Here is a 21,029-nt window from a genome sequence, read left to right as displayed (position 1 = left end):
TCAATCAAGATGCACCCTGCATGACCATAGCAATGACTGTGCTGGACAATCATTTAATCATGGAAGTTTGGATGAGAACAGCTCCCATAGGCTCATGTTTGGATACTTGGTTCCCAGTTGGTGACTCATGTAAGGTTAGAAAGGATTTCAAAGTATGGCCTGTTGGAAGAGCTGTGTCATTATGGGCAGAGAGATTCTGAGGTTTCAGCTTGCTCTCTGCTTCCTGCTTTGTAATCAAGATGTGAGCTATCAGCTTTAAACATCTGACCCTTTATCCCACTTAATGCTTCTTCTATACGCTGCCTTCTATATCCTGGCATTTTGTCACAGTAATAGAAAAGAAATACACACTCATTCTCTAGTTCCACAACACCTCTACCAGGTAGGGAAGGAAGCAGCTGTGACCCATCTTTTCTGAACAGAAGTTTTGGGCTGGAAGGGCTAAGAAGGAACTGAACATAAGTGAGCCAGGTCTGTGACTCCCAGTATCTATCCCATACATTCTTGGCGAGGTCTGGCTTTGCTTATAGTTTTATACTTGCAAGTGTGTTCCTGCAGGCTCAACCAGAGCTTGGCTGTGAGCAGACAGGGTATTGAGAGCAGAAGACTGAGCAGAAAAGGAGAAACACATCCTCACATAGGGAGGAGACCTCCATGAGATCTTAGCAATGAGCCATTGAAAGATTCTCACGGAGGAGAGACTTCCCAGTGGAAAAACAGTGTTCATATGGAAGCTGTGGGAAGGAAAGGGTGGGCGCCCTCCTGTCTTCTGCTAGAACAGCTTCTAGCGCTAAGGCCATCCTAACGCGAATTTAGGGGCATGCTGGGGTTTGGTGGCTGACTCTGGGCTCCATCATGTACTCTGGATGGGAACACCTTTCTGGGCTCAGTGTCCCTCTATGAAGAAACGCATGTCAAGTCCCGGAAGAGGAAGGAGCCAGCCAATGAAACCTGACCACACTCTACGTCCAATGTTTGAAGTCCTTTGATTTATTTGCTTTTCTTCAGCTGCTGTACCAGAGGATACCTAACCCCAAACCCTGGTCGCAGATGGGGTCTGACTCCAGGAAAATTCCTCAGACGCAGGGAATAGGGCAGACAGCACCTAGAATGGAGCTGGTTTGTCAAAAGAAAGTGAGATCATAGAGTAAGAGGGAGAGGCACCAGCTGTAGGTGGGGCGGAGTCAGACGCCGGGCCGTGAGTGAGGCGGAGCCAGCTGTGGGCGGGGCGGAGTCAGACTCCGGGCCATGGGCGAGGCGGAGCTAGCTGTGGGCGGGGCGGAGTCAGACTCCGGGCCATGGCGAGGCGGAGCCAGCTGTGGGCGGGGGCGGATTAGGCTCTGGGAGTGGGCGGGGCGGGATACGTTCCGGGAAGGCTGCTTTTTCGCTCCCCCTGTGTGGAGAAGTTGGAGACGCCCAAGTCCCCACGGAAGGCCTACAGCTATGTCGTCTGGGGACTCAAGGTCTGGTAGACAGGACGGGGCCCCGCGTGCGGCCGCAGCGCTCTGTGGCCTGTACCACGAGGCCGGCCAGCAACTACAGCGCTTGAAGGATCAGCTGGCCGCGCGTGACGCCCTCATCGCGAGCCTCCGCACCCGCCTCGCGGCGCTGGAAGGGCACACGGCGCCGTCACTCGTGGACGCACTTCTGGATCAGGTGGAGCGCTTCCGTGAGCAGCTGCGACGACAGGAGGAAGGCGCTTCGGAGACCCAGCTGCGGCAGGTGCGGGGCGGGCGGGAGCTGCTGCCCAAGGCGGCCTGGGGAACTTGTTGGAGCGTGTGACGTGGAGTCCAGAGATGCGCGAGGTCTTGAGGGCTCGAGGTGCGGGTCTGAAGAGCTCGAGGTCTGCAGCATGGTGGTTTAGGGGTGCGCTGGGGTTTGAAAGGAGCTGGGTTATGAGGGATACGAAATCCTGAGACTAGTGGGTCCTGAGGTTTCAGGGTCTGAAGGGCGTGGGGATCTGAGGCACAGGTAATCCTGTGGGATTAGGGTCTGAAGGCAAGAGTCTGGGTAGTTCAGGGTATTGAGCAGTTCGGGATTCATTCGTAGGCCCAGGGGATATGCCAGAGGTGAGCAGGAGTCTCTGGGGCACGGGGTTCTGGTGAGCACCAGGGTGGTAGGGGTGTGATGTTTGAGGAGTACCACCTCCTGACGTCCTGCTGAGGTTATGAGCACTTCTGAGGGACTTGTAATGGAGGTTAATTTGGGACAGAGCCCCTGGGTCTCTCGACTTTGAGGGGTACTGCTGTGGGAAACTTACTCATGAAGTTTTGTGGGGGACGGGGTTCTGCGGAATGTGAGGGATCCTGGAGTGCAGGGATCTTGTGGGGCATAATGTTCTGAGGTAGCCTCGAACACGTGGTTCTGTTGGTAGTAAGCTTCTCCAATATGTGCTCCGAGTCCCAAAGGGGTGTGTAGCTGTTTTAATCACTGCCTTATTTGCTTTAAAGAGATACCATGACTAAGGCAACTCTTATAAAAGAAAGTATTTAATTGAGGGCTGGCTTACAGTTTCAGAGGGTTAGTCCATTATCATCATGGTGGGGAGTATGGTAGCTTGCAGGCAGGCTTGGTGCTGGAGAAGTAGCTGAGAGCTACATCCTGATCCACTGGCAGAGAGACGTCCACTAGGCCTGGTGTGGGCTTTTGAAACCTCAAAGCCCATCCCCAGTGACACAGTTCCTCCAACAAGGCCACATGTCCTATTCCTCCTCAAATAGTGCTACTACCTGATGATGAAAAAATGCAAATATATGAACCTGTGGGGGCATTCTGATTCAAGCAACAACAGTGGGGGCACCAGGCTTGACTAAGATGGAATTCTGAGGAGGGGTGGTGTTCAGGGTTCTGTGGGTGCAGGGTTCTGAGGGACAGAACACTAGAGGCTCTAAAGGACATGAGCGAAGCACGGGGCCAAAAGGGTCTCAAGGACATCCTGACATCCTTTGAGGACTGTGTGCAGGTTCCAGTGGGCCAAAAGGGTCTCAAGGACATCCTGACATCCTTTGAGGACTGTGTGCAGGTTCCAGTGTGTGTGTGTTGGGTATGAGGAGGCAGTGTAGGTCTTGGTTCTTGGGTTTTGTGTTAGGGAGGTCTTCTGTGGAATGTGGGGTTCTGAATCTTGAGGAGGGTGCCAGGGGCCTGAGAGATGCATAGGGCTCTGAAGGATGGCGCTCTGAGAAAGAAGACCCATAGTTTTGGTTGGTGGCATTTTAGTATTATATGGGAAGAAGTGACAGGTGCCAGTCTGATAATATGTGAATTCTTATTTGGCTCTTCTTGTCATTTGGTATCATTTGGTTCCTGTGAGATACCATAAGCACACAAAACTGAAATGAGTAATAATACTTTACTGGAGCAATTATTTCTAAACCTGACAACCTTGTCTGACATTTGGAGGGATGCTGGCATGTTATTCCATTTGGTCCATAGCTATCTTGATTTTCCCAGGAAAGAAAATAAGAAGGGGATTAGATGGTAAAAGATAATGCTTGTTTTCAAGATTACCACTGCAGCTAGATTTCTTTTTTTTTTTTTCTTTTCTTTTTTCCTTCCCATCTCCACCCTTTTTGTACTGGGGATTGAAGCTAGAGCCTAGGCAGGTGCTCCACCATTGAGCTACATGCATCTCTGGTTCTCCTCCTCCTCCTCCTCCTCCTCCTCTTTTTGTTTGTTTGTTTTTGATACAGCATTTCTCTATATAGCCCTGGCTGTCCTGGAACTCACTTTGTAGACCAGGCTGGCCTGGAACTCAGAAATCTGCCTGCCTCTGCCTCCCGAGTGCTGGGATTAAAGGCATGCACCACCACGCCTGGCTTCTTCTTCTTTTTTAAGATTTATTTATTTATTATATGTAAGTACACTGTAGCTGTCTTCAGACACACCAGAAGAGGGCATCGGATCTCATTACAGATGGTTGTGAGCCACCATGTGGTTGCTGGGACTTGAACTCAGGACCATCAGAAGAGCAGTCCGTGCTCTAAACTGCTGAGCCATCTCTCCAGCCCCTCCGGTTCTCTTTTTGCTTTTTACTTTGAGATCTGGTCTCACTAAGTTACCCAAACAGATGTTGATCTCACTGTAAATCTCAGGCAGGCATTGAATTTGGATTCTCCCTGCCTCAGTCTTTCAGGTAGATGGTATTACAGGCTTTTGCCACCAGGCCTAGCCACAACAAAATTCTAGAGGGGGAAAAAAGAAAGCATTTTTTTTTTCTGATGGTAAACTTCAGAATATCTGAAAAATAAAGGAAGGAATAAAATAATCTCACATGCTTTTTGCATGCCTCTTACCTGCATTTCCTTTGCAAAGACACAGATCCTTGGCATTGCTGGGTTCATGCTTCTGTTGTCATGGTTTTCTATCTGTATCATTTAAAGTACCAAGAGCAATAGGAGTCTCCTCACTCCAAGTCTCCCTCTTTCTGGAAGGAGGGTTGTAAAATATCAGAACAGAAGGGAAAGTAGAGGCCGACTGGTCTGTGCCACTAATTTAGTGTTGTGACATCAGGAGCCACAGTGAGTACAGAGTGTGGTTCTGAAGGCACCTCACAATTTGTCACCAGACTATCAGTGGGGGGTAGTTATGGTAAGGGAGATGCCCATAACCAGAACAGAACTTCATCTGCAGTCTGCTAGCCATTGGTGTTCAGTGCAGATGTATCTGTACTTGGCAACTGGGACTTATTTATAGCTCTCAAGAGGCTCCAGACAGAAGCAAGCAGTCTATGGCCCCAGTATTACTGGTCCTATGTCCCCTGACATATAGATTTTGTTCTGGGATTTTAAGAATTATTTGCAATTTTGTTTAGGGATTTTTGTTAACTGTGTGGTGACTAAATATTACAAAACTATTGTGTGGCTCCTCAGTCTGCCAAAACAAATTGATTAACTATTATTAGCACTAGGGGCTGGTGAGATGGCTCAGTGGGTAAGAACACCCGACTGCTCTTCCAAAGGTCCAGAGTTCAAGTCCCAGCAACCACATGGTGGCTCACAACCATCCGTAACGAGATCTGGCGCCCTCTTCTGGAGTGTCTGAAGACAGCTACAGTGTACTTACATATAATAAATAAAAAAATCTTTAAAAAAAAAACAAACTATTATTAGCACTAGAAATATGTGTCAAAATTACCCTGTTTATTTTAATTTCAGTGTTGCTTTTTAAAAAAAGATTTATCGATTTATTTTATGTATGAGTGCACTATAGCTGTCTTCAGACACACCAGAAAAGGGCGTCAGATCCCATTACAGATGGTTGTGAGCCACCATGTGGTTGCTGGGAATTGAACTCAGGACCTCTGGAAGAACAGTCGCTGTTCTTAACTGCTGAGCCATCTCTCCAGCCCCCGTGCTTTTTTTCTATGATGTAGCTTCCTTGGTTATATGGTTTGCAGAGGTATGCACAGGATAAGGCTAGTGTAAGTAGTATAATTTATTAGTTATTAATGTAATGCATTCTATGCTTACATATTAATAACTGTCTTACTTACTTTTCTATGGCCATGAAGAGACACTATGACCCAGACAAGTTACAAATGAAGTATTCAATTGGGGGCTTGTTTACAGTTTTAGAGGGTGAGTCCATGGCCATCCTGGGGGTAGAAGGGCAGCATGCAAGTATTGTGCTGAGCAGTAGCTGAGGCCTTACATCTGATCCACAGGAGGCAGAGGAAGAGATGGGACTTGGTGCTCCCCCAACCCCCAGTAATTGGCACACCTTTTCCAACAACACGCCTCCCATTCCTTCACAAACAGTTCCACCAATGGGGAACTAAAGATTCAAATATATGAGCCCATGGAGGGCGTTCTCATTTAAACCACCGCAGTAACCATGTACTACATTCCGTGGTGACAGATTCGGGTAAGCACAGTTTTAGCAAATGTCAAAGGGATTATGTACTTGTCAGCTCAATGCAAATACAGGATGACTTTTAAAAAAAATTATTATCTTTTTCTTACCTCTTATTGTCATTAAATTCTATTAGTGAATGCAACATTGTTACGTTTTAAATCCTTTGTTTTTCATCTGTAACAAAAGGAAAAGAACTGCAACTGGCTTTAATCTTGAAAGCAAACACTGTGGGGCTAGAAAGATGGCTCTCATGGTATGGTGGTATACACTTCTAATCCCAGCATATGGGAGACAGAGGCAGACAGATCTCAGAGTCTGAAGACAGCCAGGGTTGCCCAGAGAAACCCTGTCTCTGAAAAAAAAAAAAACCCAAACCAACCAACCAACCAAACAAACAAACAAACAAACAAACAAACCGTGCATACTGCCCTTGTAGGGGACCCAAGATTGGTTCACAGCATCAAGGGGCTCACAAGTGTCTGTGACTCCAGCTCTAAGGGATCCAGCATCCTCTTCTGGCCTCTGTAGTAACCTGCACAAACAAGTGCATACTAACATACAGACCCCTACAATGAGAAGTTGGCACCAGGCATGCATAGTGGCACATGCCTTTAATCCCACCACTAGGAGGCTGAGGCAGGCAGATCTCTGTGAGTTTAAGGCCAGTCTGGTCTACAGAGTGAGTTCTAGCCAGAGCTACATAGTGAGACTGTTTCAAAAAGCCAAAATAAATAAAATCTAAAAGATTTATTTTTTTAAATAGGGTTTTAAAAGAAATAAAATAAATAGAGTTTGCAAGATGATCCAACACATGAAGGCAGGCAGCTGCCATCCAGCCTGATGATGCAAGCTTGATTCCCAGAACTCATGTGGAGAAGGAGAGAACAGAGCCCTGCAAGCTGACCTCCACATGGCTTCGTGTACACACACACACACACACACACACACACACACACACACACTATTCTCTCATTCATAAATGAATTAATAAATAAACACAATTCTTTAAGAAAATAGTAGCTAAATGTGGTGACATGTACTCTCAGGACATAGTGGTAGTCAGATCTCTGTAAGTTCAAGGCCACCCTAACCCTAAGCCTAAATGAACTAAGTTAAAATAAATACAAGCTAAGTCCCGGACAACCAGAACTGCTACACAGAGAAACTCTGTCTCCAAAACCAAACCAACCAACCAAACAAACAAAAAAGTAAAGAAAAGAAGAAATAGCAATGCAGAACAAATTAGTTACACTCATCTTTCATAAAGAAATGGTTAGCCGGGCATGGTAGCGCACGCCTTTAGTCCCAGCACTCGGGAGGCAGAGGCAGGGGGATTTCTGAGTTCGAGGCCAGCCTGGTCTACAAAGTGAGCTCCAGGACAGCCAGAGCTATAAAGAGAAACCCTGTCTCGAAAAAACGGAAAAAAAAAAAAAAAAGAAAGAAAGAAAGAAATGGTTAACATAATTATTTCCATATGTAATGAAACATATTGTATAGGCAACCGATTAAACAAGATTGTGTACAAATTTAAATTTCCCGAGGGGTATGCTTTATATTTTCCAGAAACAAAGACAGTGGGGAAAAAAATCTCATAAGCGAATGACAAGGGACAAGAGATGTTCAGAGTCTGTGCAGGTGTTCAGAGCTGCACAGAATTAAGCACATCACAAAGCATACAGTTCCTGTAATAGTTGCCTTGGGTTTTGCCAGAAGAAACCCAGAGGAAAGTGGGGCAGTGCACAGTGTGCCTTTAGTCCCAGCCATTCAGGAGGCTGAGGCAGGAGGATCACAATTTTGAGGTTAGCCTAAACTACATAGTCAGATTTTGTCTTTAAAAAAAAGTTAAAATAAATACAAACTTAAAAAAAAATCCAGTGGAGGTCAAAATCAGAATAAACTCTTCATATATATATACCTGTCTGTCTGAAGAGGGCATCAGATCCCCCTATAGATGGTTGTGAGTCACCATGTGGTTGATGGGAACTGAACTCATATCCTCTGGAAGAGCAGCCAGTGCTCTTAGCCACTGAGCCATCTCACCAGACCCCAGAATAAACTCTTCAAGGGGAGTTACTGCAAAGGTCTCTTCATAAAATGCTAACATCAAAGAAAAGCATACAGCTGTGTAAACTGTGCAGCAGTTCAGACACAATGGAATTTCAAGACTTGTCTCTCCTGGACCCCCTTCCCATTATATGACAGAAAACTTTTGAAGACTCCAGATGTGTCCTTGAACACAATCCATATGTAAAATCTACAACTTGGGTGGTTCAAATGTGCCAATGGGATGTTTTTGATCATAAGCAACTATGAAGTTGTTTCAAGTTCTGTACCAGCTAAGAATATTAATGGTTCTGAGCTAGTGTGGTGGCACACACATTTAACCATAATAACACTTGGTATGCTGAGGCAGAGAGAACTGAATTTGAGACCAGCCTGAGCTATATACCGAGACAATCTCAAACACACACTCACACACACACACACACACACACACACACACACACACACAGAGGAGCAAGATATTAATGACTTTTTGTGGATACAAAACTGATAGAGGACATTAAACTAGAAATGAACTATGTGTTGAAGGTGATTTGAAGAGAGTCAGGAGGAGCAGAGGATGTTTCTGGTGGTACAAGACAAGGGCCCACACCTGGTAATGGCATTTTGAGGCTCCCGAGTTGGCCAAGTGAGTATACATTACCAGGAATGTGTAAGTCAATATTATAGCTTTTTCTTTAAAAGATTTACTTTATTTTGTTTATGTGTGAATGTCTGCTTGAATGTATGTATACCATATGCTTGCTTGGTACCCATGGAGTCCAGCAGAGGGCATCAGATTCTCTAGCACTGGAGTTACAGGTGGTTGTGAGCTATCTGATATGAGGCCTGGAAACTGAACCTAGATCCTCTGTAAGAGCAGCAAGTGCTCCTAACCACAGAGCCATCTCTCCAGCCTGATACGTTATTACTATTAAGATATGTATGTATGTGTTTGCCTATGTGTGATGTGAAAGTCAGTGCTGGTAAAGTCCTGAAGTTCACCATTGGAACCCATTGGAGCTGGAGTTAGATGTGTTGTGAGGCACAGGATGTGGATGCTGGGGACCAAATTCCATTCTTCTGTATGAGCAGTATGCACTCTTAACTGAGGAGCCATCTCTCTAGCCTCTGTCATTTTTAATTCTTCAGGAGCATTTTAATGATTAAAGTAGCTCATGAAAGTTAGTGTCTTTTTGCTTACGCATTGGTCAGTTTTGTGAGGGGTGTATTTCAATCACTGATTGGAGAAGAACAGAAAGGTTTATCACCTCAGCCACTGCCCACGGGACCCTTTGTTTACTGAAATAACAAGGCAGGTTTAAAACAACAGCAGTAGTACTAGAAAGGCAGAGGCAAGTGGATTTCTGTGAGTTCTAGGCCAGGCTGGTCTACAGAGTAAGATCCTGTCAAAGAAACAAAACCCAACTATAGTAGAAATCAAATGGTTGGTTAGCTTGCTTTCATTGATGGCCATAGCTGCCATCTCTAGAAACAGGGACCCTAGACCAGAAGAGACTGGTGGCTCTCACAGAGACTGGGTATGTGGAGGAATTGAGAAGTTATTTTTGACATACAGTAGCCAGTACGTCAGGATGAGGCCATAAACTTGTCCTCGTGGTATCCTGGAGTGGGACTTGAGACTCTACCTCATCTGCAACTTGAGGCCTGGATGGATGATTTTGCAAACTTCTTCCAGACAAGAGTTTCTGGGTTAATGGTGCTATTCACCATGTTGCCTGTGGCTATTCAACTGCATCCTGTTATCCTGGAGACTGGCCTCATAGGTCCTGCCTAATTCTGGCATCTGCAGTCCTTTCCTTCCAATTTTTCTCTTCCTGGTTTGCCACACTTTATAGAGCAGTGGTCCTCAACCTGTACATCATGGCCCCTTTGGCCACCCTCTGTCTCTAAAAATACTTACATTTCAATTCATGACAGTAACAAAACTACAATTATGAAATAACAACAACAAAAAATTTTATGGTTGGGGTCACCACATGAAGAGCTGTAGTAAAGGGCCACAGCATAGGGAAGGCTGAGAACCACTGGCCTAGAGTGAAAGACTATCTCAAAACAATTCACATAGAAAAAACACCAAACAGTGCATGGTTTTATGACAATCCAGGGGCTGGGGAGATGCTCAGTGAGCAGGAAGTGCTTTCCGTACCAGCCTGTGGATGGCCAGAACCCAGGGTGAAAGGAAAGAATCAACTCCTGAAAGTTGTCCTCTGATTTACACCACACACATCATACACACATGCATGTTCAATAATAAAATTACAAAGAGAGAAATAATCGAAGCTTGTCTTTACAGTGTGGTGGGGGTCTCATTTATCATGGTGACAAGGTCTAAGGATACAAGATAGAGGCTGTCTATCCCTGGCTTTTGTGAATCCGTTTCTTCATTTGCAGAGTGGATTGGTTGAGGCTCTTTCATCTCATCATATACTGTTTATGCTTGAGGATTCTTTGAAAATAAGAAAGCATAAATTTAAGACCAGGTCGTTCAAAGCGGTCATTTTGACCAGGCTGATGGGAAGTGCACTACTCCTAGCACTCGGGAGGCTCAGCTTGAGCTCAGTGAGTCAAGCCCGTCTGGCAACCTAGAGGAAGTTTTATTTATTTATTCATTTTTAAAAAAAATTTTATTTATATATTAGTGTTTTGTCTGCATGAATGTCTGGGTATCACATGCATATCTGGTTTCTATAGAGGCAAGCAGAGGATATCAGACGCCCTGGAATTGGAGTTATAGACCATGTTGAGTGGCCATGTGGGTGCTAGGAACTGAACTAGAGTCTTCTGGAAGATCATTCAGTGCGCTTAACCACTGAACCATCTCTCCAAACCCAGAAAACCCAGACAGGGTTTCTCTATGTAGCCTTGTCTGTCTTGGAACTCAGTTTTTAGACCGGGCTGGCCTCAAAGTCAGAGATCCACCTGCCTCTGCCCTCCCAAGTGTGGGATCAAAGGTGTGGACCACCACCACCATCTGACCCTTCAGAAAAAGTCTTAAACAAAACAAAGTAAAACAAAATTGCCACTTAAGGACCCCTGGTCCCAGCACATTGGGAGCCCGAGGCAGGAAGACTGCCATGAGTTTGAGCATGAGCTGTAGAGAGATTTCTTGTGTCAAAAAAAAAAAAAATCAAAATAATATAATTGTGTTAGGCTGGTCTGGAACTCATTATGTAGAGAAAGCTGACTGAAACTCTCGGCAGTTCTCCTGCCTCAGCTTCCCAAGTGCTAGGATTACAGGCATGGGCCACCACATGCAGTTTGTTTTTTTAAATAGTAATTAGGATTTCAGGCTATATTAGTTTTCTAAACAAAGTACAACACCTGGTGAACTTGAAGCAACAAAGATTTAATTGTTCATCATCCTAGAGGTTAGAAGCACCAGATCAAGGTGTCAGCTGTCCCTTTTCACCTCTTCCAGCTTTTGGTAGTGGCTTCAGGTCCTTAGTGTTCTCAGTCTTCACATGGCTTTCTCTTCTAAGCACATCTCTCTAAAATTCCTTCTTAGATGGCCATCAGCGGTTAGATTGGGGATAGTTCTAATGCAGTATGACCTCACTTGAACTAATGATATCTGCAAATGCTCTATTTCTATTAAGTAAGTCTTTTTTTTTTTTTTTTTTGGTTTTTTGGAGACATGGTTTCTCATTGTAGCCCTGGCTGACCTTGAAGTCACTCTGTACACCAGGCTGGCATGGCTTTGAACTCAGACATCTGCCTGTTTCTGTCCCCCACTAATTAATTTTCTTTTGAGACAGGATGTAGCCCTAGTTGGTTAGAACTCGTTTTGTGTAGACGAGGCTGGCCTCCAACTCAAAGAGAACTACCTGACTCTCCCTCGCAAGAGTTGTGATTAAAGATATGCACCACTACACCTGGCTGAGACTAAATTTTGAATGGCATTTGAAAATATTATAAGATGAAAAACTTCAACGTTAACTCTATTATCTCTAAAGCCTGCCTTCAGAGTGTGTAGTATATAATGATATGTTATCCTTGCCAGAATTTCTTACGTTTGTATCACATTTTTTCCTCATGGGGCCCAGACGGGCCTTGACGTTGCTATATAGTTAGGTGAGCATTCCTTGAACTTCCTGTACTCCTGTCTCCACATCCCATCCTAGTGCCAGGATTCCTGGTGTGTCCTGTCATGCCTGGGTCTGAACTTTTGCTTTTGACATTGCTTCAGCCCTTCAATCTGTGCTTTAATTTTCATAACTATTGAACCTGCCTGTCTCCCTTTACATTTTTTAGATAAGGTCTCCCTGGCTGGCTTCAAATTCTTGACCCTCCTGTCTCAGCCTTCCCACTGCTGGGATTGTAGGCATGTGTTACCACACTCATTGAAACTGTGCTTTGAAATTTTTTTTTTTTTTTTTTGTAGGAAGTTGAAAGACTTACGGAGCGTCTAGAGGAAAAAGAGAGGGAGATGCAACAGCTGATGAGCCAGCCTCAGCATGAGCAAGAGAAGGAGGTCGTCTTGCTTCGGCGAAGTGTGGCAGAAAAGGAGAAAGCCAGGGCCGCCAGTGACGTTCTGTGCCGCTCCTTGGCTGATGAGACCCACCAACTGCGAAGGACATTGGCAGCCACTGCCCACATGTGCCAACATCTGGCCAAATGTCTGGATGAACGACAATGTGCACAGGGAGACGCTGGGGAGAAAAGCCCTTCTGAGGTAGGCTGTGTAACTAGATCAAGTGAAGACTCTGCTGTGACAAGAGTCATTGTTCTCTAGGACTCCTGAGTAGTCGCTGAGGTCTGCGGGTCCCACAGAACCTACTCTTTGCTCAGGGAGAATGAGCTTGCTTAGCAGGAGAGATCTGGTGGAACATGTGACCTGTAGTCTTCCTCCTCTACTCCTAGTATTGCCTGTAGCTGATCCTGCATGACGGGCAGGAGAAGGCACTTGGCTTTTCTCTGCCCTGAGGAGAGGAAGGAAGAGCTTGGAATAGGGAGATGCCCCCAGGAGGTGTTGTCACTGAGGCAGATGTAGGTGACACTGCAGAGGAGGTCAGATGCCTCCACATGCCACATATGCAGACTCCAGACCTAACCCTGCTAGAGATACATCTGAGTGGTAAGAGCTGATCTGGCCACGAGTCTCAGGAAGAGCCAGAACTTCTGCTGCCAGCCACACAGCCTGCCGTAAGCTAGACTGCCATAGAGCCACCCTCAGGGCTTCTTCATTATCACCAGATAACAGAACATCTTCTCGCCTCAAAACTATGAACCCTATGTAGTCACTGTGGGAGGTAGACAGCAGATGGCGACAGAAGGGCCAGAGGCCATCTGGGGACAGGTTGCAGTAGGGACCCAGGAAGAGCCCTCTGTGGCTCCAGGCCAGGATAGTTTGGGTGGTGGATCTGTGTGAGTTTGGTGAAGAGGAGTATGAGTAAGGCTTCAGCATTGAGCATCCATAAGGTAGTTATGCATCTCACAAACCCGAGGGCTCCTGTCAGGAAGAGCACATGACTGGTGGGATCAGGACTCCGTATAGGCCAGGCACTGGGCATGGTACCTTATTTCCTGATCTGTGTGGAGCTGACAGGGAAACAGGCACATATGGCACACCTCGCCTCAGTTACCAGTGGGTGTATCTGTAGCTTTTGCATTACTATGACTACCAAGAGAACAATTTCAGAAAGGGTTCCAGGCTATCATGGTGGGGATGGCATTGCCAAAGTCATGGCAATGGGAACCTGTGACAGAGAGTCCTCACATCATGCAGACAGGAAGGAGGCCAGGGAGACAGAGACAGACAGAGAGAGACAATGAGGCAGTGGGACTAGGGGCCAGGTATCAACTTCAAAGGCCTGCCCTTAGTGACTTATTTCTGACTGCTATGCTACACCTCCTAAAGTTTCTGTAGCCTGTACAAATAGCACCATCCATTTGGGGTCGGATTTTAAACCATGAGCCTGTGGGGACATCTCTGATTCAAACCATAGCAGTACCAGGCTGAGTCTGCATCTTATGTACACCTCTCCCAGCCCCACCCCTGGGCCTCTAAATCACGTCCTTTCTAGGCAGTTCTCTAAGACAGGAGCAGTGTTCATGAAAATGTGTATGTGTTCTGAGGAAAGGGATCCACAGCTACCAGCAGTTTCCCCAAAGTGTAGAGAAACTCGATCGACAGCCATCCATCTCAGATTTCACAGAGATCACCCTAGAAGGAACACAGTTGTATGTGTTTCTGTATAGGAGGTGCTCCTGTCCAAGTTTGTATCACTGTAACCTTCACCTTGAAGATCTCAAAGTAGTCTCAGGAGGCTACTGGGTGGGTACTGGCTTATGGCACAGAGGCATGTCATGTCAGTATCATTTCTCAGCCTTGGACTTGGCTGATTCATCTGGGGCTTCTCAGCAGTCTGGGTTAGGACATGTACTTCCTGTCATTCAAGGGGATTTCTTAAAACCAATGTCTGTGCTTTACCAGTCCCTCTGTAGTGTTGAATGCCTGGGGTTTCTGAGCTATAAAGGATACTCCAGAAAAGTTTATGCTGCTTTCCCTTTGGGTCAGCCAACTGCTATTAGGGGTTAGTTTGGGGTGTGGCTTCTGGGCTTGAATGCCCTGGTTCTGACCCTGTGTGAAGCACAAGTTAGGTTGCCTCATCCAGAAAGTTCTCTTGTCTATAGGCAGGATTTCTGTCTTGGTGACTCTGCAGGAGGTAAGATGATCTGTGGCCAGGCCTACACCAAGGACCTGAAAAAGCCTCCTGGATGCTGGGTATGTGTCTGCTAGAGTGACATGTGGCTGTCTTCCCTATTACCTGTGATGATAAATTAGTTCTGGTGCTGTGAAGGTTTTACTACAGCTCGTGTACTTATCCCTCTAGACTTGATGACAATTGAATGTTTAGTCCAGATTCTAGTCCAGATTTAAAATACAGACAGCTCATGTTGGTAGGTAAGAAGGAACAAGGACAGTATCAAGAGTGATAACCTCGAGACCCTCTGCCAAGGCTGTGTCCTGGCCTCAGCTGGGAGTGGGTAGGGTAGGAGCTGGATCTGCAGAGTTTATTTGTTTGTTTTTTGATATCTGTTTTGCTTTTTCACCAAGTGAACAGTCATCACCTCCTACAGTGCAGCTGCAGTGACGGTCTGTGACCTCAGCCTCTGGCTCCAACTTCCTCTCTGTTTCTGTATGTTAGACTCACACAGTGACATGGCTTCTCTTTGTCTCTTCCTTATATAGCTAGAGCATACAAGCAGCGATGCTTCTGGCCAGAGTGTTATTAAGAAGTTACAGGAAGAAAATCGACTGTTAAAACAGAAGGTGACTCATGTGAGTATCTAACGTCTCATTGAAGAGGAACATTAACCCTGACAAATGGGAAATGGAAGCTTTTTTTTTTTTTTTAAAGCTGGTGCCTAGAGGTGACTTCTGCCCCCCTGGCTGCTTTAACTTGATTCACACAGTCTCCAGAGACCTGACCATTCTGTCACAGAGGATATAGTAAAATCAGGAACTCTCTGTCCTCCTAGAATTAATTAGTCAATAAAAGAAGTACAAGAATTACCATCAGAGACTTTCTTTAAGCTCTTACCTTCTTTACTCTCATCTCTAGCCCTCCTCTCTCTCCCTCCCCCATCCCCCATGCAGCCATGGACAGCCTCCCTCTTTCTACCTTCTATCTCCCTACCTTCCTACAATAAAGCTCTAAAACCAGAAGAAAAAAAATTACCATCAGGAAGTAGTTTTGGGTGTGTGTGTGTCGTATCTGTATATGTTTGTACTTCCATGTGGAAGCTAAAAGGTGACTTGAGACAATTGTACTTCACTTTATTTTGCAACAAGATCTCTTGCTGGAGCATATAGATTTGAGTAGGCCGGCCCACCAGTGAGCTCCAGGAATCTGACTGCCTCCCCGTGGCCAGCACTGACATGGTAATGGTAGTGTATGACATGTGTGCTGACGTGTGTCATAGCCAACTTTTACACGGGTGCTGGCAATCTGGAGTCAGGTCTGTGTGCTGGCTCAGCAAGTACTTGACTAGCTGAGCCACTGCTTCTAGAAGTGGTTTGGGTTTTCCCCCTCAGGGAAGCAGTTTTTAAGGCAGGAAAGTAACAGAGTTTACCTCTGTTAGATTATTGTTATTATGGCCAAGTAGCAGTGGTGCACACCTTTAGTCCCAGCACTTGGGAGGCAGAGGCAGGTGGATCCTGTGAATACGAGGCCAGCCTGGGCTACACAGAGTTCCAGGACAGCCTGGTCTACAGAGAGTTCCAGGACAGCCAGGGCTACACAGAGTTCCAGGACAGCCAGGGCTACACAGAGTTCCAGGACAGCCTGGTCTACACAGAGTTCCAGGACAGCCAGTGCTACATGGGGAAATCTTACCTGGAAAAACCCAACCCAACCCAACCAAACCAGAACAAGAACAAAAGACCATTCACATGGATGTCCCTATAATAAATCAGGTTCCCAGGCAGGCTTAGAACTCTCTCTATACAAAAGAAAGGGAAAGGAAGGCAGGTTTTCCTTAGGAAAACTTTACCTGGTAAATTATTGCTGATAACCACAGATCTGTGTTGGCTTGAGCAAAAGTCTCTTTTGGTTCTGTCTTTTCAGGTAGAAGACCTCAATGCTAAGTGGCAGCGTTATGATGCAAGTAGGGACGAATATGTGAAGGGGTTGCATGCCCAGCTAAAGAGGCGGCAGGTCCCTCTGGAGCCTGAGCTGATGAAGAAGGAGATTTCCCGGCTTAACAGACAGTTGGAGGAGAAAATAAGTGACTGTGCAAAAGCAAACCACGAGCTGGCAGCTGTGAGGACGTCCCGGGACACTGCGCTGGAGCGAGTGCAGATGCTAGAGCAGCAGGTGTCCTCAGGCTCTGAGCAGCACGGACAGGGATGTTTGCCAGTTTACACACCACCGGCAGGGTCTTGGGACAGCCTAGGCTAAATGTCTGGTGGAACTGGGTGGGGTACAGTCATAGAGTAGTGGGAGAAGGCAGGGAAGGATTTTCTCCTTCCTTGAAGAGCCATGACTATTCTGTCTTTTCTCAGATTCTTGCTTACAAGGATGACTTCAAATCAGAAAGGGCAGATCGGGAACGAGCTCACAGTAGGATTCAAGAGCTGGAGGAAAAGATCATGTCCTTGATGTACCAAGTGTCCCAGAGACAGGTGAGAGTACAAGAGACTTTCTCCCTTTAGATGGATTTTCTTCTTTTATTGTGAATTTTGAACAAAGATGTACTGGCTGACAATACTGTTGGTGATGTGCCATTTCAGCTCTCGGCCTAGGGTGTGGCCATAGAGAACCTCTCTGTGGTACTGTATTTAACTGTGGAGGTCAGCATGGTGGCCTGTGTTGGTAAAAGCTAGCTGTCCTCGGGGCCTTTCCTGACTGCCTGCTCACAAGAGCATATCCCAGGCCTCAGTGCTTTCCTGACAGTTCTGTCAGTGTCTGGCCTTGTGAGGTAGAGACCCTAGTTACTATTTTGCAGAGGTAGGACACAGTCCCTGAACACTAAATGAGGTCCTCTAGGATGGCCAGTGGGCCCGTTGCCTCCTGTTTTTAGTGCTGGTGTATGTTGTCAGTGGAAGTCTCTTGAGGCATGGAAAGCTGGACATACATGCCTTTCACCTCTCCTCCTACTGGGAGAGACTCCTGCTCCACAAATTCCTAGGAAAGATTTGTTATTTTAGCCACTTAGTATCCATACATCTTCTGTCCTGTGATAAACCCCAGGCCCCCCTCAGAGAACTTCCTGCCCTAACAGCTGGGATAATAGAGGTGCCTCTGAAAATCAGTTAGGCCGAGCAGGCAGAATTGGTTTTGAAATATAGTCTTTCCCAATTAAGATGGGAGAAGAACCAGAGATATGTGAAGACCGGCCATACTGTCCTGTTTTCTTCTGAGTATCTGCTGGACCTTATCAGCTTCTGCTTCCCTTCATCTGCACCAGGGGCACAGAGGCATCCTGGTTCATCAACCTTAAGCTTAGTTCATATCAGAGGCTGGACACAAGCATCAGTTCTAATGAATGGAGGATTTTGGTAGAAACTGATAGCCCTCCCTAAGTCTACAGGACAAGGCAGTGGTGCCAGAGGGATTTAGCAGTAACAGAGGACCTTTCCCAGAGCCTTTGCTTAGCTCCAGCAGTCCCTTTGACATCATATAACGGAGTGTGCATGTTCCCCCATCTTGTTTTAGATCAGGCTTGCTCAAGGTGGTATGGCCATAGAGGAGGCTATTCCCCTAAAGCCCCAGCACTATAGACATAGGACAGAATTTTCTAGCATGCAACATGGGCAGGAATGGGGCTATCCTAACATGTCTGTGGGTTTGCTGGGCTTTTGGCCTTGCCTGTAGGTTTTTGTTTTTTTTTTGGGGGGGGGGTTGTTTTTTTCTGGCTTCCGAGCTTTAGATTACAAGGTCACTAATGGTACAGTCAAATATGACCTCTCAGGCAGTCTTTTAATGATATGCCAAAGGAGTGATCTTACCTGTGCTAGGCCTGCCAAGCTAGGCCCTCTGAGGGATTCCTGATCAGCCCCAAAGGCTAGATTTCTGGTGGGGACCAGGGCCTTTGCATTAATAGTAGCCTCTCAAGCACCCGTCTTTGCTTGACCCAAGAAGGACAATCATATGACAGTGGTGAAGTAGGAGTGCTAAGACATTGTCCTGCTGAGAAAAATTCAAATTCAGGTGTGAAGTAAAAGCACCAAGAGCAGGTGCTGGAGTAAGGCTCCCATACTCCTATGCATGTAGCAACGGGCACTACTGCCCAAAGTGCTTTGTGGCATTTGTTTAGTGTGCATGTGCCAGGCTGTGCCAAGAGTGCACTCATGGCTGCCACTGTAGGTCTCAGAGGCTGTCTAGCACCTCAAATCACATTGAGGTACAGTGGGACTTAGTTGGCCTGTTCCCTGGTTAATGCCCAGCTGCCCACACCACCCTGGTTTTGTTTCTCTCACTCTGGTATTAGTGGGTATCAGGATCACTTCCTTGGTATCATGGTATCAGGATCACTTCCTTGACTGAATATCCTAAGGGTGAGGGCTCCACTCAGGCCTCCCACTTGTGTTCTTTCATGATATGACCAAGTACCTATAGGACTTCTTCATTTCACTCAGCACTTTCATCTAGACAGCAAGCAGCATTAGGATTTGAGGAATGAGGTCTTCCAATTTAAGCCTTTATAAACTCCAGAGAGCCAAATAAAATACTTTGATTCCATAGGTTAGTTCCACACTCCTTGTAGAAACTCTTGTGGTGTGCGGAATGAGAGCTGATGTTTAATGGAAGTTAGGCATTTTGATACAGAAAGAAGCAAGGCAATAGTATTTAAGGTCTATTCTGAGCTATGTCTGTAGGGCCAGACTTTGTTGACCTCTAGCACAGCCTATGTAAACTAACCTTTGCCTTCTCTGCAGGACTCCCGGGAGCCAGGACCCTGTCGGATTCATACGGGGAACAAAACTGCCAAGTACTTAGAGATGGATGCAATGGAGCATGTGACCGCTGGCGGCTGGAGGCCTGAGTCTAGGTCCCAACAGATGGAACCTTCTGCAGAGGGTGGGCATGTGTGCACAGCCCAGAGAGGTCAGGGTGACCTTCAGTGCCCTCATTGCCTGCGGTGCTTCAGTGATGAGCAAGGCGAGGCATTCCTCAGGCACCTGTCTGAGTGCTGCCAATGAGCCAGAGACACTGTGCCCGTGTGACCCATGACCACCATAGCTGCTCGTAAGGGATTGGGAGGGGTCCTCAGACTCAGTTTTCAACTCAGTGTGTTGCATTCTCCTGGGATCTAGGGCCCAAATGGAAGGTCATCTTGTTTTCATTTGACCATGGTGCAGACTGGGTCAGAGGGAACTATTGACAGAGCAGGAGGAAGAGGTGGGGTCAGGGACATCAGGTGGACATCAGTTTTGTTTCTCATGTGGAGTTTGGATCAAGTTGTCAATTCAGAGCTGCAAGCTATCAGTTGTGGGAGTGTTCCGAAGCCTGCTTGCACCTAGCGTTACACCACTTGCTGGAAGGGGAAGTCGCTGTGGGAGCAGTGTGTCCTCTTTCCAGGGTGGTAGCTCCATCCTGTCGAGTAGTGAGATACACGCCCTGACTGGTCTGTGCTGCATTACAGTTACAGGATACACTAGAACCTTCCCAAACTCAGCAGAGCCACACAGCTGCATCCAGTACCATCACCTTGGAAAAACACTTGTATTGCCAAAAGGGAAAGCACCTTTCTTTCCTAATCATTTATATTTATAATAAATGGCTTTACTACTGTGTTGCTCTGAGAGCTGGGCTGGAATGTGTGCAGGAACAATGGGAATTTTCTGGTTACTAAGGAGAGACCAGCTGGTAAGGAGAAACATTCCTGCTGTCTTGCCTCAACTCACAGGTGTCAAGAAGAGCAAAGGAGTTAAGTCTCTTCACCAAGATCCCAGGATTCAATGGCAGAGCTCAGATTAGTGTCCAGGCAGAGAGTAGAGCTGGTCCACGAATGTGCTTACATATGCTGCAGGCAGCAAAGGAGTAGGGAATGGCCAAGGAGCCATCTAGGTTTCCAGGTGCTAGATAGCCACAGAACTGGTTTTGCTTTAGAATGGTATTTCCTTGCCATCTTCCCATTCCTCCTTTGTGAAATGGGAATGCTTACTGTGTTATATATTGGAAGTATATAACCTATTCTTTGGTTTATAGGAGTTCATAGATTACATTGGGTCTTGGAAGAGACCTGGGACTTTGAGACAGTGTTGGAACTGTAAAAGACTGAAAGGAGTCATGAACCAGGGTAAAACTTATTGGTGCTTTGAGACTTCCGGAAGCTTTAGCAGAAGCTTCAGACTCAGGGTGAGGGGCCAGATCTGACTCCAGTTTAGGTCCACAGGTTCTCATACCAGCCTCAGTGAAGGGAGCAGATAGAACAGGGGTAAGGCCCACTGGCCCTTACTCACAGCAAGAGACGCCAGCGGACACAGGACAATACCTGATCCAAATAGAGGGAAATGACACCTCAACTTTTAGAATCTACTCTTCTCCTGAGCATTGTAAATGTCACCACTGAAAGAATAAAGGAAATTTGAATGTAAAAAACAACAACAAAAAATACAAAAGAAAGAAAAATTTAACCAACATATTAATTCCAGATGGGCA

General features: G+C 46.3%; 1 protein-coding gene across 1 annotated transcript; it reads left to right on the top strand.

Annotated features, from left to right (window-relative positions):
• Positions 1-1,355: 1,355 nt before the first annotated feature.
• Positions 1,356-20,160, top strand: Tnip2 (TNFAIP3 interacting protein 2). The gene is made up of 6 exons (XM_021163074.1): positions 1,356-1,722; positions 12,302-12,592; positions 15,113-15,202; positions 16,491-16,739; positions 16,928-17,047; positions 19,304-20,160. Exons 1-6 carry the CDS (start codon positions 1,444-1,446, stop codon positions 19,565-19,567), a joined length of 1,293 nt encoding a protein of 430 aa, XP_021018733.1. The 5' UTR covers positions 1,356-1,443; the 3' UTR covers positions 19,568-20,160.
• The last annotated feature ends 869 nt before the right edge of the window (positions 20,161-21,029 follow it).

The sequence above is a fragment of the Mus caroli genome, chromosome 5 (genome assembly GCF_900094665.2).
Source record: "Mus caroli chromosome 5, CAROLI_EIJ_v1.1, whole genome shotgun sequence".
In the NCBI taxonomy this organism is placed as follows: domain Eukaryota; kingdom Metazoa; phylum Chordata; class Mammalia; order Rodentia; family Muridae; genus Mus; species Mus caroli.
Note: the sequence above shows the minus strand (reverse complement) of the source record. Positions and strands in the feature narration are given on the sequence as shown.

Excerpts from the sequence above, each read along its gene's own strand:
- Tnip2 (XM_021163074.1), top strand. The coding sequence starts at position 1,444 with ATGTCGTCTGGGGACTCAAGGTCTGGTAGACAGGACGGGGCCCCGCGT. Across the intron at positions 1,723-12,301 it reads CGGAGACCCAGCTGCGGCAG|GAAGTTGAAAGACTTACGGA; the intron begins GTGCGGGGCGGG and ends TTTTTTTTGTAG. Across the intron at positions 12,593-15,112 it reads GGGAGAAAAGCCCTTCTGAG|CTAGAGCATACAAGCAGCGA; the intron begins GTAGGCTGTGTA and ends TTCCTTATATAG.